We start from the raw sequence: 13,163 nt of genomic DNA on the forward strand, positions 1-13,163 counted from the left end.
AAATGTGGAACTACTGGTTAGAAGCAGCAAGTAGGAATGAACATGAGAACCGTGTCCTTTGAAACACAGATAATGAATAAATAAATAGAACCACTGATACTGTGACGCATCCCTTATGCATTTTAACTAGAAGCAAATGCTATTGCCCTACTTCTAAATAAAACTTGCAGGTGTAAAAGCATGTGAATGTGAGTTAAAAGAAGAATAAATCTCTTTCTCTTTTGGGTTAACAACCTCTATCAATTTTAATCCTGCTATTGATTTTAATCCTGCATATTTCTGACTGTTTAACTTTCTTTACTGCTTATTTGTATCTGAGTGCAGTTACTCCTGAGGTCTCTTCTGGTAGCACTTTCTGTTTTCTTTGCTTACCTTAACAAAACAACAACAACAAACCCCAAACAGGATTTACTTGTTCACTTGCGGCTAACATCCTGATATTTCCAGTGAGGCTATTGACAGTACAGGTGTTGAATTTAAGGTTGTAAACCCCCCTCTTGTTTAGGTTTCTGTATCACCTTCCTTTAATCACTGTGATAAGAAAGAAAATTTTCTTGGTCTAGAGTCAAATCTCATATATAGTAATTTCAGTGGTAATAAAATTTTAATGAAATAATTTTTAATATATTCCAATAGGCTGTGATAAAAATTGCCTTGCAGCAAAAAAAAAAGTTATAAGGCATCATTTGAATTCTTGCAGTGTTCTTGCCTTATCATCAACTGTGCTTTATACCGAAAGCACATGGAGGACTATAAAAGCCTTCAACTCTTTCAGATTTGCCCCTTCTAGCAGATTTTTGAGCCTTGGTCTTCAGATATTTTGGTGATTTATCCAAACACCATTTATCATAGCGAGACAAATTTTTTTTTTAGTTGGACTCTATTGTTCATTTGGTCTCATTTTTAATATTCCCATCAGGTGCATCTGTACTTCAAACAAGCAAACAAAACCAAAGAAACTGTCTTGTGGGTTCCTGCCTAGAGCGTTCTAAGACCTCTAGGTTCTCTGTCTGCCTTTGCTACTGATCTGTGGTGTGCAAATTTAGACTAATTAATTCCTTTCTTCCTATGTCCTGATTTTGTCTCTTGTCCAGTGGTTATCATCTCACCTGTTCAGATTTAAATTGGTACAGGAATGTTAGTGTGTTTTTTACACATCTTAGCCCAGTAGTGCTTACACTCAGTAGAAGCCTGTGGGCGTTATTGAAATAAAAATGAAAATGGCCACACTTCTTGTTTTCTCCTAAAACAATGTTTTTGTTATTCTGGAAATGTAGAGGGTGTCAGCTGAGTTGAACACTCCTTTGAAGAAATTGTTAAGGACAGAACTTAACCATTGTGGGGTTGGTTTTTTTTTTTTACTCTGGGTACAGAATGCTTTTGACTCTCCCAGAGCCACCAGAACAGCTTAGTGCAAGAGCGACTGATAAGAGGTCTTTTTTTTGGCATGGTAATATAAACCAGGGCAAATGAAAGATGGACTAATTCATAAACTTGAATATTCTTGAGAAATTACTAATTAAGGTGGAAGAGATTACAGTTCGTACATGAGTTGTAAGGTAGACAAGAGAAACATAGACGTCTGCTAATGAAGTGTAGTGGTGACACACATTTGGGAGGCATATTCGGTGCCAGGTGGGGATTAGCATCTTGTACAGAGGAGTTTAGGGAAATCGTAGAAATAAGTTGAAGTTCAGTTTTGCTAAATAAGAGACCTTTGAGCGCTTGGGGACTAAGAAGAAGGATTTTTGCTGTACAGTAGGAGTTTACAGCGGGGGGACAATGACTGTAGAGAAGAATGTTGATCCTTGCTTCGATGACAGGATGGTGGCGAGTAGGTCTCTAAACAAGTATGTGTTGCTTCAGCCTAACACAAGAGACAATGCACCTGTCAGGACATACATCCAAAAGTATATGACACTTGTGAAGGGAGAAGAGCCATTTTAACTAATGGATGATGTTGTCACAAGAAAAAAAATCATGAACATCCCATTAACAAATTTAGCGTAGGAACTAGAAGAAAATGAATTCTTAGACCAGCCTTCCAGTGGAACTTGTAAATGTTACGAATTTGAAGTTGGAACTTGATCAAGTTTTGTAAGGAATTGTGTGGTGTTTCAGCCTGCGATTGCTGACTACTGAACATGATACACTGGAAAGTTGCATCCATTCCTTCCATCTGGGTAGGATATTTTTCTGCTCAGTGCCACACTTAAATTTCTTATAGAAAAGAACAGTGAAGTTTTCACTTTAGAGATTGCATTAGCATATCCTTTTCATTCTTGCAACAGATGTAATATCACAAAGACACTGGTAAATTAATTAAACTTCCATGTATCATACTAAAAATCCTGACATAGATAATGTTACTTCTGTTAAGGCTGAAGAAGAACATCTGCAATATTGACTTCTGCCTATCACTGTTTATGCTGTGGGCTAGTAACTTCTACATTTTCATGCAGGTTTTTATAGAGAAAGATGGGTTTACTTCCCTGTTTTTCTGTGCCTTTTTGCAGAGCACAAACAGAACCCTGCCTCAGTCTGAACAACATGCAGAACATAAGGAAAAGTTTTTACTGACATTAAAGGAAAAAAGTGGACAGGAAAAATGGAGGCACTGTTTAAACTGTCATCTTTTTTAAGGCTGTTGTGCTTGCAATGGCATACACTGAAAGTTGTCTTTTGCATTTCTGCTCTGTTTTAGCTTGCTGTAGCAAACTTTCACCTGTGCAAGATGCATGTGTGAGCATCAGTAACTTTTCTTTCATGTACAGTGCTTACAGACCTGGGCTTTATGTCAGTGTAACAGAGACCAGTTTTTTGCTTTCTGACAGTCTTTACAGCTATTACTCATTGTGAATTAATCCTTCAGCCAGGCCTTTCATTTAGGTCTTAGCTGACTTCTTTGAGGGTTAAGCGTCCTCCTTGAAAAAATCAAGGATGTGAATATTATTCTGCTACTGACAGAATGTAAATATTTTTCTTTTCCTTGAGATTTTTTTGGCAAGTGGATCACATTTGCAACCAGCTTGTATAAAATTAGGACCATTCAAAGAAATCGGTAGTAAATTTTGTAAAGGCAATGTCTGAAAAAACAGATGAGGATTTAGGTACTGCAGTACATCGTTTAGTAACTCCTCAAAGTTGAAGGAAAAAAGATAGTAAGAAATTAGGATTCAGATTGTCAACTGATATAAAGTGATCCCTCCACTAACATCATGTTTCTCAAAGAGAAAAGTGGTTTGGTTTTTTTAGTATCAAGGAGCAGAATCAACCAGAACTAGCTAAGGATCTGGCCCACAGTTACTTATTGTAAGGATCTGTTAAATGCCAGTCTCTGATACTAAAAGTCACTCTAAGCTTAACACACTTTCCTTCTGAAAGAAAAAGCATTTGATTAACCAACAAGATGCCAATAAAAATAGAATTATAGAAAAGTTAATTAGTGAGATGATTTTAGTAGGTCCTATTTTGTTTCTTGGCAACAGAAAGCATATGACAGTCAAGTGTCTGCCAAATGTTTTATCTCCATGTTATCCATTTGTGATCCGTTGCCCGGCGCCTGAATTAAAAGCTGAGTCAGGGGAAAGCAATCAGTATCAGCAAGTTCCCGAGCTACCTTTGAGTGTGGAAAAGTAGAGGGAGGTTACATGTTATTGTAGCTTTGCAAACACTTAGCTTGGCTTAAGGAAAGATGAAGTTGTTAAGTAAATCTTTAAATGAAGTATAATGGGAGACTGCCATTTTAGTCTTGGAAACTATTTAAGGCTCAGTGTATCAGAACCCGAGTATTTGCATTTCTTGCAAGCGTACATTGAAATCCCAGTAGACTTGACTCAGTCTCCTTCCTTCCTGCATGGATTTGTTGGGGAACATGCAATTTACTCCTTCTCTTTGCCTTCTGATAATGATTGTAAGGACAAGGATGCCTGGGCTTTCTCATCAGGGCTGTCGCTAGCTCAACGTGTGACCTCGGAAAATAACTTCGCCTCTCTATGGGTGGAACTTTTAAAACTAGCTGCCTAAAATTAGACGTCTAAAAATAAACAGCTTGTATTCTTGCAGATGTAAAGTCTTGTTTCAGATTATTTTGTTGGAAAAATTTGGCTTCTATGTTTGTTTAAATGTAAAACTGAGTGGTGTTGAGAGACACAACAAAATATTCTACAATCTTTGTGCAGAGAAAGCCTGTAGAGAATGATATTTTATTTTATTTTATTTTTTCCTGAGGATGTAAGAATTTCAGCCTCAATCTGATCAAATCAGCAGGTGAGAGGCCTAAAAGCAAAAAAAAAAGCTATTTTGTAACTGTTTCTTCATATAGCATTGGAATACAGGATGGTGCTCACTTCTTCAGAGTGTAAAGCAATGAAAAGGAAGGAGGTATTCAGAAGGAATTTGAAAGGCCAGGCTGGATGGGGCTTTGGGCAACCTGGTCTAGTAGAGGGTGTCCCTGCCCATGGCAGGGGGGTTGGAACTAGATGGTCTTTAAGGTCCCTTCTAACCTATGATTCTATAAAAATATAGAGAATAGGTGCATTGCTGGCTGTTAAACACTGATCTGGAGGCAGTCTCCAGCCAAACCACCGCTTTGCTGCAATGTGAGAGAGAATCTAGAAGGATCGCTCAATATTTGGCCTGGTTCATATGCTTTTTCCCTTAAGCACTTCCTCTTGACTACTAGCAGAGGCATTGCAGGTTTTATATCTTTATTTATGCCTTACCTAATTAAAATACTGTACAAGTTAATTAATGTTTTTAAAACATTGAGATCATCAAATGAAATGGATATGCAAGAATTTCAAATGATGTCTGAAGAGGGAGGGAAGGTCTTTATCTAACTACAGAGATTCAGTGTTCTGCCGTTGGCTCAAATCTCGTTCATAATGAATTTATTATCTACAGGCTGCTGCACTGGATTCTAGAGATGTCTGGGTACTAGTAGTTCTGTATTAATATAGGCCTCCTTTTAAAACCGTGTGACAGTTTACAAAATGCTCTGGGATACACTAGGATGAAAGGTGCATAAATACATGTAAAATGCTATAATTAAGATGCAATTAGCAATGCACAAGAAAGGAGTGTTTGCCTGGCTACACTTTATATGTCTATAAAGTTTCATTTTCTGGAGCACAGAATACATGGCATAACACTTGTTCTAAGCAGTTACACTTGAAAATAATTGCTGTGCACAAGCTCTGAGGAAGTTACTGTAAATTTGTTTCTGCTGTGAGACAGAGGCACTGGCAGTGACGCAATAATTTCACAGGATGGGGAAAAAATTCTGGAGGAGTCACCACTGGAAGCTGTAAATGAGAAGAAGAGTTAGTAGCAATCAGGAGTCTCAGCTAGATTGAGAGGTGAGGGAAATTGCTGAAGTAAGGAGGAAGAGTCTGCCTGTAATTTTCTTCCTGTGATCTCTTGGTTCTGCTGCTGTCACTTATGAACCAGCTCCGGTGAAAAGGCTGTGGCATCCGCAGACACTGTGTAGGGGCATTTTCTCTTATGTGGGGCTTGGAGTGAGAAGAAATAAGGATATAAGCTATGAAGGAACAGGGTAAGTTGTTTTCCTTTGGTAAGAACTTACTGGTCTCCTTACGTATCTTTTTTTTTCTTTTCTTCTGTGGTTTTGTTTTAAATAATTTTCTTTAAACAGGTGTAATGCCTAGACCATTGGGTTGGGATTCACAAGACCTGGACTCAGTTTCTCAGCCAGGCATAGAATTTTGTGGTCCTGGACAGATCACTTACTTGGCCTGGTGTTTTCCTCATCTGTAATATGGAAAGAATAACTCAACAGGGATAAAATCTCCCAGGGAGCAGGCTGAGCTAAAATGGTCTACTGTTGTCTAGGAAGAACTGCTTTTAAAACTCGAAGGAGAAATTGTGATGCCTTGCGTGTCTCCCACTAGACACAACAGGAATGTGCTGCCCCATGAATCCATGGCTGGCTGAAGTGGCTGATAACATTCTCGATTAGTAGGTTTTCTGATAGTGGGTAGTGGGTGCTTCTGTTTGGGTTACATGAAGTCTGGAGGAAAAAAAAGGCATTAAAAGAAAATTAAGAGCACACAAATGAACTCTTAAATTTAGGAGATGTCAGATTGTTGGTCTGCGTAATGGAGTCATGGAGAACACTGTTGTCTTTCTGGTTTCTGGCACCAGTGTAGTTCTGCATATCCCTTGCAGCACGAGGATTGATTATTCTTCTCCATCACTTTGTGGGAATAACAATAAGCCTGAGAACTGTGTAGGATGGAATAAGCTAAATCCGATGAAATTGCTGGAGAACTAATAGCCAGCAAGTCTCTGCTGAGCTTTAATAGCCAAGAAAAACATCTCTCTGCTGAGCAGAATAGACTGCAGTATTTCAAAGTCTTGTCACTTGGCGAGATTTGCGTGTTGTTTTTTCATGGGAACAACATACAATGTTTATGACAGCACAGTGGCAGATTTTGAACTCTCCATAGTTTCTGGAGGCTAGACCTTCAGCGTTAGGAAACATGTACAGAAATTACTGAGATGAGACTCAGGACTGGTACAACGTGTGAGAAGTGATCACTTCTCACACAGTGTACTGAACTACTAGGTACACTCAGTTAATTTAACAGATGAAAATCAACATATAGTCAGTTGTATTACAGAGATGATGTGTATGTACATACAGAGCCACATAGAAGACTTAAGTTAATATGTGGCTCAAATATAGCGTCTAATGCTGTAGCTACTAATAATACATAGCTACTGTGAGCGTGATGACTTGTACAATATGTAGATGCATATTGAATCATTTTCATCTTTCTTCTCTTTCATCTCTTCACCTAAACAAAAATGTTATAAATGTGGTTAACTGCAGAAGTCACACTGGCATACTCCAGGAATTTGTCTCTGAGGACAGAAGAACTTATTTCTGGACCCATAGAGCTCCTCTTCACCATTTTATCTGAGACAGATGATACACAATACACAGTTGTATCTAGGAGCAGAGTAAATCAAACAAATGAATGCGAGTGGTCAACACTTCTTGGGAATGCAGTGCTTTATTTTTTTGTCTGTAGAACAGGAATAATTGTATCTGCTTACCACATTAGAGTGGTAGTAATGGTAATTAAAGTGTGGAGAGCTTTGATTATTAAAAGGAAGAATGGGGGTGGAGAGAAAGCAGTGTTTCTGATGAGCTAATCATTTTCAGTCAGGCATGTTGACGTCCAAACGGAATGAACACCCTGTCCTGCACTCCACTTAATTTGGCAGCAAATAAATTGTATAAAGCCAGAGGAGGAGAATGCCAGACTGAGAAGAAAGGTAGAGAGACCAGATTCTGTGCCTGTGTTTACATTTGTCTGTGGGTCTGTATGAGTGTATATTTTTAACAAGCTGGCTGAGAAGATGACGATTCATTGTTGGGAAAATGAAGTCAAGAGTTCAGGAAATTCAGGATTTAGTGTTTGAAGCAGGGAATTAAAAGTAGTTGGCCAAAAATTCGATTTGATTTAGCAGTTCCCACCCAGGAACCCAAAAGTTTTTGTATGTTTCTGGCATCTTTTCATACATGTTTAGAGGAGAAATAGTGTGTGGGGAGTGTCATCTAAAGTGAAATCTTAGGAATAAAATGGGATTCTTGTTACAGCAGCATCTCTCAGTCCATAAGAATGCGCAGAGTACAGTATGTTCTAGGGAGGGCTGCAAGTAGCCAGCTTCTGCACCTTGTGTTTGGCTGCTTTTTGGCCTCCTTTCCTAGGACATGAGGGTTATACAACTGCTCTGTAGCCTTCCCTCTCTCCTGCTTTCAGGGAAAAAACTTAAAGACAAAACCGGTAGTTGGGGTACAGGAGAAAGATGAGGAAGTAGAGAGTGTGCAGTTTAGGATGTATGGGTGGAAATTGAAGCAGTTAAGGAAGAAAAACTTAACGGGTCTGTGGATGGATTTAAAGGACATGGAGAGGAACCCAGGAAGCAGACACGTGGAAGGGAACTGAAAGTTTTTCTGGGAATGGTGTTGCCAAGAGGATATTACATAGAGGTAGGGAAAACCCGATGGGTGTTGAGGATGTTGGACACAAATCTCTCAGGAAAAAAAAAAAATTAATTATTTCAGCTGCTCATGGAACAGTTTGTCTCTGGATATGTACAACGGCGTGGAAAGAGATGCCTGGAAGTCTACACTTAATCAGCCTCATTGCCTCTGTCCATGTGGTGTGTTGTGGGAACCTGGGGGAGATGCCTGGGGCTTTGGCTTTCCCTGCTGTAAGTGTGTGTGGAAAGTGGTAGCAGTGTTTCTTTGATCCCCATCTTCCACAGGCTCTTACTCTTTTGTTTGGGTGCAATATATCCATAAAAGAAAAGCAGTGGAGATGAAACACAGAGTAAAATAGAAAGAAAACAGTCTCAGGACAAAATCAAGGCTGTTTGCAGTCAGCCTTTGAGGCTGGTAAGGATCCTTTTGTATGAAAAAGTAAGTTATCAATAATATTAGCTGCTTTAGATGGTCAATACATTGGACCATGTCACTGTTTGAAAGACAACACACCATGGTCCTGATGACTAATGGAATATCTAGAGGAAAATATTCACTCTTCCTTTAAACTGTTTGGGAACACAGACACACCTATTCTGCTCCAGCCACTCCCTTCACTACTGTTCAACCCAGGAAATACTAGGAGTAAAGCCATAGAGTGAGCCACCTCTGAAGGATCTTGGTTGTTCCTCCAGCTTGCCATCTGTACTCGGAAAGGCTGTAGCTTTTGAGATCCAGAAACGTTACTGCTTGAAAGCACAAATGGAACTAGAAATACATCAGGGCTCTGCAAACGGCAAAGGTTTGTCCTGGGCTATAGCTCTGCTGTGTGAATCTCTGTTGATAAATTACATAGGTTAAGCCATCCACAGGGCATTAGTTCTTGGATTTACAGAAGGAAAACAGGCTGAGGAAGTTCTGTGGGACTGAAATTGGGATATTTATTGTTAGAGCAATTTCTTTGTTTTAGTTTGTGTTTCTTTACTGACTTAATAGTTAAACACCTTCTCAGTCTGGTGTGTTTTATGAACAGTGGACTTTGTTACATGGCCACGCAGCGTGTGTATGCATCCATGTGTTTCTCCCCTGGACTGGATATTTTTAATATAAGGAGCAGAGCACAACTCGGTGGAATTAAACAGGCTCGTTATCCAGCTCTGACTCCACGTGTATTTTTGTGAGAGGTACTTCGCTGCTCTGTTTTGCAGTTTCTCTGTCTTCTAGGTAAAGGTGATGACAGCGTGCTGTTGCTGTGGGGTAGGCGTAAAGAGGTTTTGGAGTTTTCTAATGGAAGATGGCGTAAAAGTTCAAAGTATTGTTAATTAATGCTTTGAATAAAAAGCTGATAACTGATCTGTTTTAGGGTGCTGTTGAGGGCAGCTTGCTTTGGCATTTAACCTGAGGAAACATTGTACAATCTGTGACTTACTGACTGAGCACACCTACAAGTTCTTGGCTGTCCTGCAAGCGTCTGTCATTTCTGTTTGCTTTTGCGCAGGACGTCGAGCAGCTGTTGCTGGTGAGCAGTGCTTTTTCCTTGTTCAGAGGTGCTGCAGGTATGACTGTGCAGTACAGAATGCCAGCGTGTAGCAACCTGCAAGGGGTTACTAGACTCAAAGCACTTTGCTTCTGAACACCAAAAGCACATTCAGCACAGTTTTGGTGGTGAGTTACAGCAAAGTGATACCAAGTGGATACTCTTTGCATCCAAGAGGCATGCAAATCTCAGTTTGTTTAGTAAACATTTCTCTTTTTTTATGCCACATCTTAGCAAAAGGCGGGGGAAGAGGCGTAAGTATTAAAAAAAAAAAGATATAATTAGCTTTCTTGGTAACTCAAGTGTGGGTAGTTGCTTTCTCTGTTATGCTTGGACAGATAAATAAACCCTTGGGGTACCCATTTGACATCAGGGGTTAAAGCTGGAAGAAGTAAATCTTATTTTTTTCTTTGCATTGTCTAATCCAATATTTGTCACTTAAAAACAATGTCTTGCACAGATATCTATCTTTATGGGTCTGGAGCTTAAAAAATACGGAGGTAGACATATTAAAAAACTGCATACACCTCTTTATGAAAAGTACCGCTTTACCTTAAAAAAAAACCCAAACCCACAACATAAACTCTCTACCAGCTGTTTATAACATCAAAAAATATTTTTTCCATTGCTAATTAGTCTTCATAGGCCAAACACTTAACCTAATGTTGAACTAGATACAACAGTTCTATTTCTGTTGTTTCTCTCAATGTGTGCTGAATTAGGTGTGCAAAATTACTTCTTTTTCCCTCCTCATTTCTTTACTATTTTATTTTTAAAGTACTATTTTGGATTTATTACATTAGTATAAATTAATCTCCACGGAAGTACAATACAATAGCATTTGGTTGAAATGAGCTGCTCCTATATCATTGTGATGTGGGAAACTACCGTATCATTACGTGAACGTACGCATCAAACGAACGTTTGTCCAAGTCCTGTTGGGATGCGTTATATTGAGGCTGAATAGCTGGTTCTTGTACCTGACCAGATATGCTGAGAATTGGGGAATTCTTGCTGATACCTCTGCCTGCTTTGGCTAGTGCAGGTGATCTCCTGTGAGGCTTTGGAAATCTCTTCTCGCTGTTGGGTCCTAGTAGCTGAACTCCTGACTGCCACGCTGGTGAAGCACAGGAGAGAAGATCTACTTATCCCTGCTACTCTCGCGGTGTTTGCATTTTCTCTTCCCAAGCGTTAGGAGAAGGTTGAGAGTTTGGCCCTTTTGAAATCTTAATATATAGACAGAGGTACTTTTAGGGATAATTATTTGTCATTTCATTAAAGTGGGTAATGAAGACAGATTGGTTTGGTTTATTTTCATTTTTAATCAGGTTCACGTGCTGGCTTTCACATTCTGGAAAAATGATCCACTGGTTCTTTTTGTCGACTGTGTATTTTGAGTTGGAAGGCCTGACCTTATTCTGATGATAATCCAGTAAGCAGCTGGAGAACTGAAATTTTTTACTTCTTCAGAATCAATTAATTGATTCTAGGAAAAGTACCGAGAGGGTTTGGATTCCAAAGGAAGCATAAATGTGGGGAAAAAACTCAATAACAAAAAATCAGAAAACCACTACAAAATAATGCATTATCTTGTAATTCATTCATAGTTAAAAAGGAAATAACTGAAAGCTGCCAACTAGTTTCAGTCTGAAAATATGCACAACATATGTTTATAACATAAGGTTCTCTACTGATAAATCCTGTAGTGGTCAGCACCTGTTTTAACTGATTCATCTCAAAATATTGCTCAGTACTGCTAGAAGAAATTCATCAATCAATTTTTATTAGCACAACCTGACAGGTTGGCTGGCTTGCCTACTTTCTTTAATTTTTGTTTTTGTTGTTGTTTTGCTATTCTCAGTTGCAGAACTATTCCTAAATCTTACCAGGGAAAAACTCCTACCAAAAAATTGAAGATGCGTAGAGAGTGTTAATACCAGAAGGGATGCTGAAGCTGAATTAGCTGGAAAAGGGATTTTTTTTGGTCATTGATTTGTGTCAGTGGTAAATCTGTATATTAAACAAGTACCACAGTGGCAGCGTCAACACAAATAAAAGAAAACTAAGCTTTGCTCTAGACTGAGGGAGTATTTACACTTAAAAACGCAAACAAACGAACCTCCTAGTATGCACTGATAGTAGTTGTTTGCACTCTCCATAAAGTGAAGAATCAGGTCCCCCATTGTGGAGTAACCGTCTACATGCAGTATTTAATGTATTTTAAGTACCAGGAAGCGTAGAGACTCTGTGATGATGAGTAAGCATGCAGCAGCAGATTCTCTCTCAAAGATGGCCAGGGCCATCTTGACTTAGTTACGGTTTATTTAAAAATAATTAAACCCCTGCACTCTTGTTTAAAGTTCACCTGCTGGAAAAACTACTTTTGTTAGCTGCCCACAACACGCATGACCTTGGCAAAACCAAATAACCTCAACAGGCGGCATTTGGTCAAGCAGTGACAGGATAAGATCAAGAAATTCTTGCTGAAGAAAAACTGCTGTAAATCGTTGTTGCAAATATAATATGGTAAATATCAATCAAGCAGTTGACATAGTGGTCTGAGATTCTTTGTAGCTATTCCATATGACTCATTCACCATTCCTATAGTTGATACCACCACTGGAACAATTTTTCCCAGTATTGTGAGACCTTTTTTCCTGCTTTGCATTCCAAAAGTGTAGCTTTCTAGATGCTGAACGCCCTCCACTTCCATTGCAGGATCAAGACTCTTGATTTAGTATTATCTTTGAATAACTCTCACAGGATTTGATAGGCACAGCTTCACAACGTTGTACATGCCAGGGAAATGTCGTAAGATAAGGCCTGTTCTGTGTTGAGCGGCGCTGGTGAAGAACAAACCCAGCTGTACCTGTCATCAGGGCAGGGACACATTTCTCCTTTTTAATGTCCTGTCAGCTTTGGAAGTTTGGTGTGTTTCTCTGATTGTTGTTTTTCCTGTTGGTGCCAGATTACAGAGCTTATTCGAGTAGATTCCTCTTCACTATCAAGAAAAAAACAAGCAAAATGAGACCATGGGATACCCAAGAGGACCAAAACCTCAGTTTATCAAATACTAGTAGTTATATGGAACGTTATATGTCATTTCTTGTCATGAATAAATTGAACTAAATTCCAAGTCTTTCATCTGCCCCATCCATGTATTTTCAGATGCGTCCAGGCCTCATTTTTGCCTATACAGAATGTGATCCTTGTGTGAGAAGTGAGCTGTTCATAGTCATAATTTTGCTTAACTGACAGTTTCTTAGTTTTTAACACAGCTCTTGATCGCTCGTGTGTGTGCGTGCAGCTGATTTAACCAGAAGATAGTGCTGACCACAAGGGGAAGGGTTCAGCAGTGCTGTAGGATTTATTTAATTACAAAACAAAGATTAGCCAACACAGCATGTTTAAAGCTGCTTTTAGTAGGAATGTTGGCAGTGGATTAACTGATCTGATGTCATTTCTGGCATCCTGTAGCAGCGCCATACTTTCCACTATATAGAAAGGTAACCTCCTATTCTTAGTTTTGACGGACATTAACAAAAAGTTTGTACTGGCTGCCGGTAGGTACTTAAATTAGTCCCTATTTTACACAGAAGGAATCTTCTC

The 13,163-nt window shown here is 39.1% G+C and overlaps 1 protein-coding gene across 3 annotated transcripts in view; it reads left to right on the forward strand.

The window, feature by feature from the left end:
• ABLIM1 (actin binding LIM protein 1) overlaps positions 1–13,163 on the forward strand; it is a 217,852-nt gene that overhangs the window by 51,401 nt on the left and 153,288 nt on the right. Inside the window, exon 1 of one of the 3 annotated variants that reach the window (XM_075757832.1) lies at positions 8,625–8,819. The exons of the other annotated variants lie outside the window; for them this stretch is intronic. Coding sequence (XP_075613947.1) covers positions 8,780–8,819 — 40 coding nt within the window. The 5' untranslated portion in view covers positions 8,625–8,779. Of the gene's footprint in view, positions 1–8,624; positions 8,820–13,163 lie in introns of those variants that run through there. 3 annotated transcript variants of the gene reach the window in all.

Source organism: Balearica regulorum, chromosome 7 (assembly GCF_011004875.1).
Source record: "Balearica regulorum gibbericeps isolate bBalReg1 chromosome 7, bBalReg1.pri, whole genome shotgun sequence".
NCBI lineage: Eukaryota > Metazoa > Chordata > Aves > Gruiformes > Gruidae > Balearica > Balearica regulorum.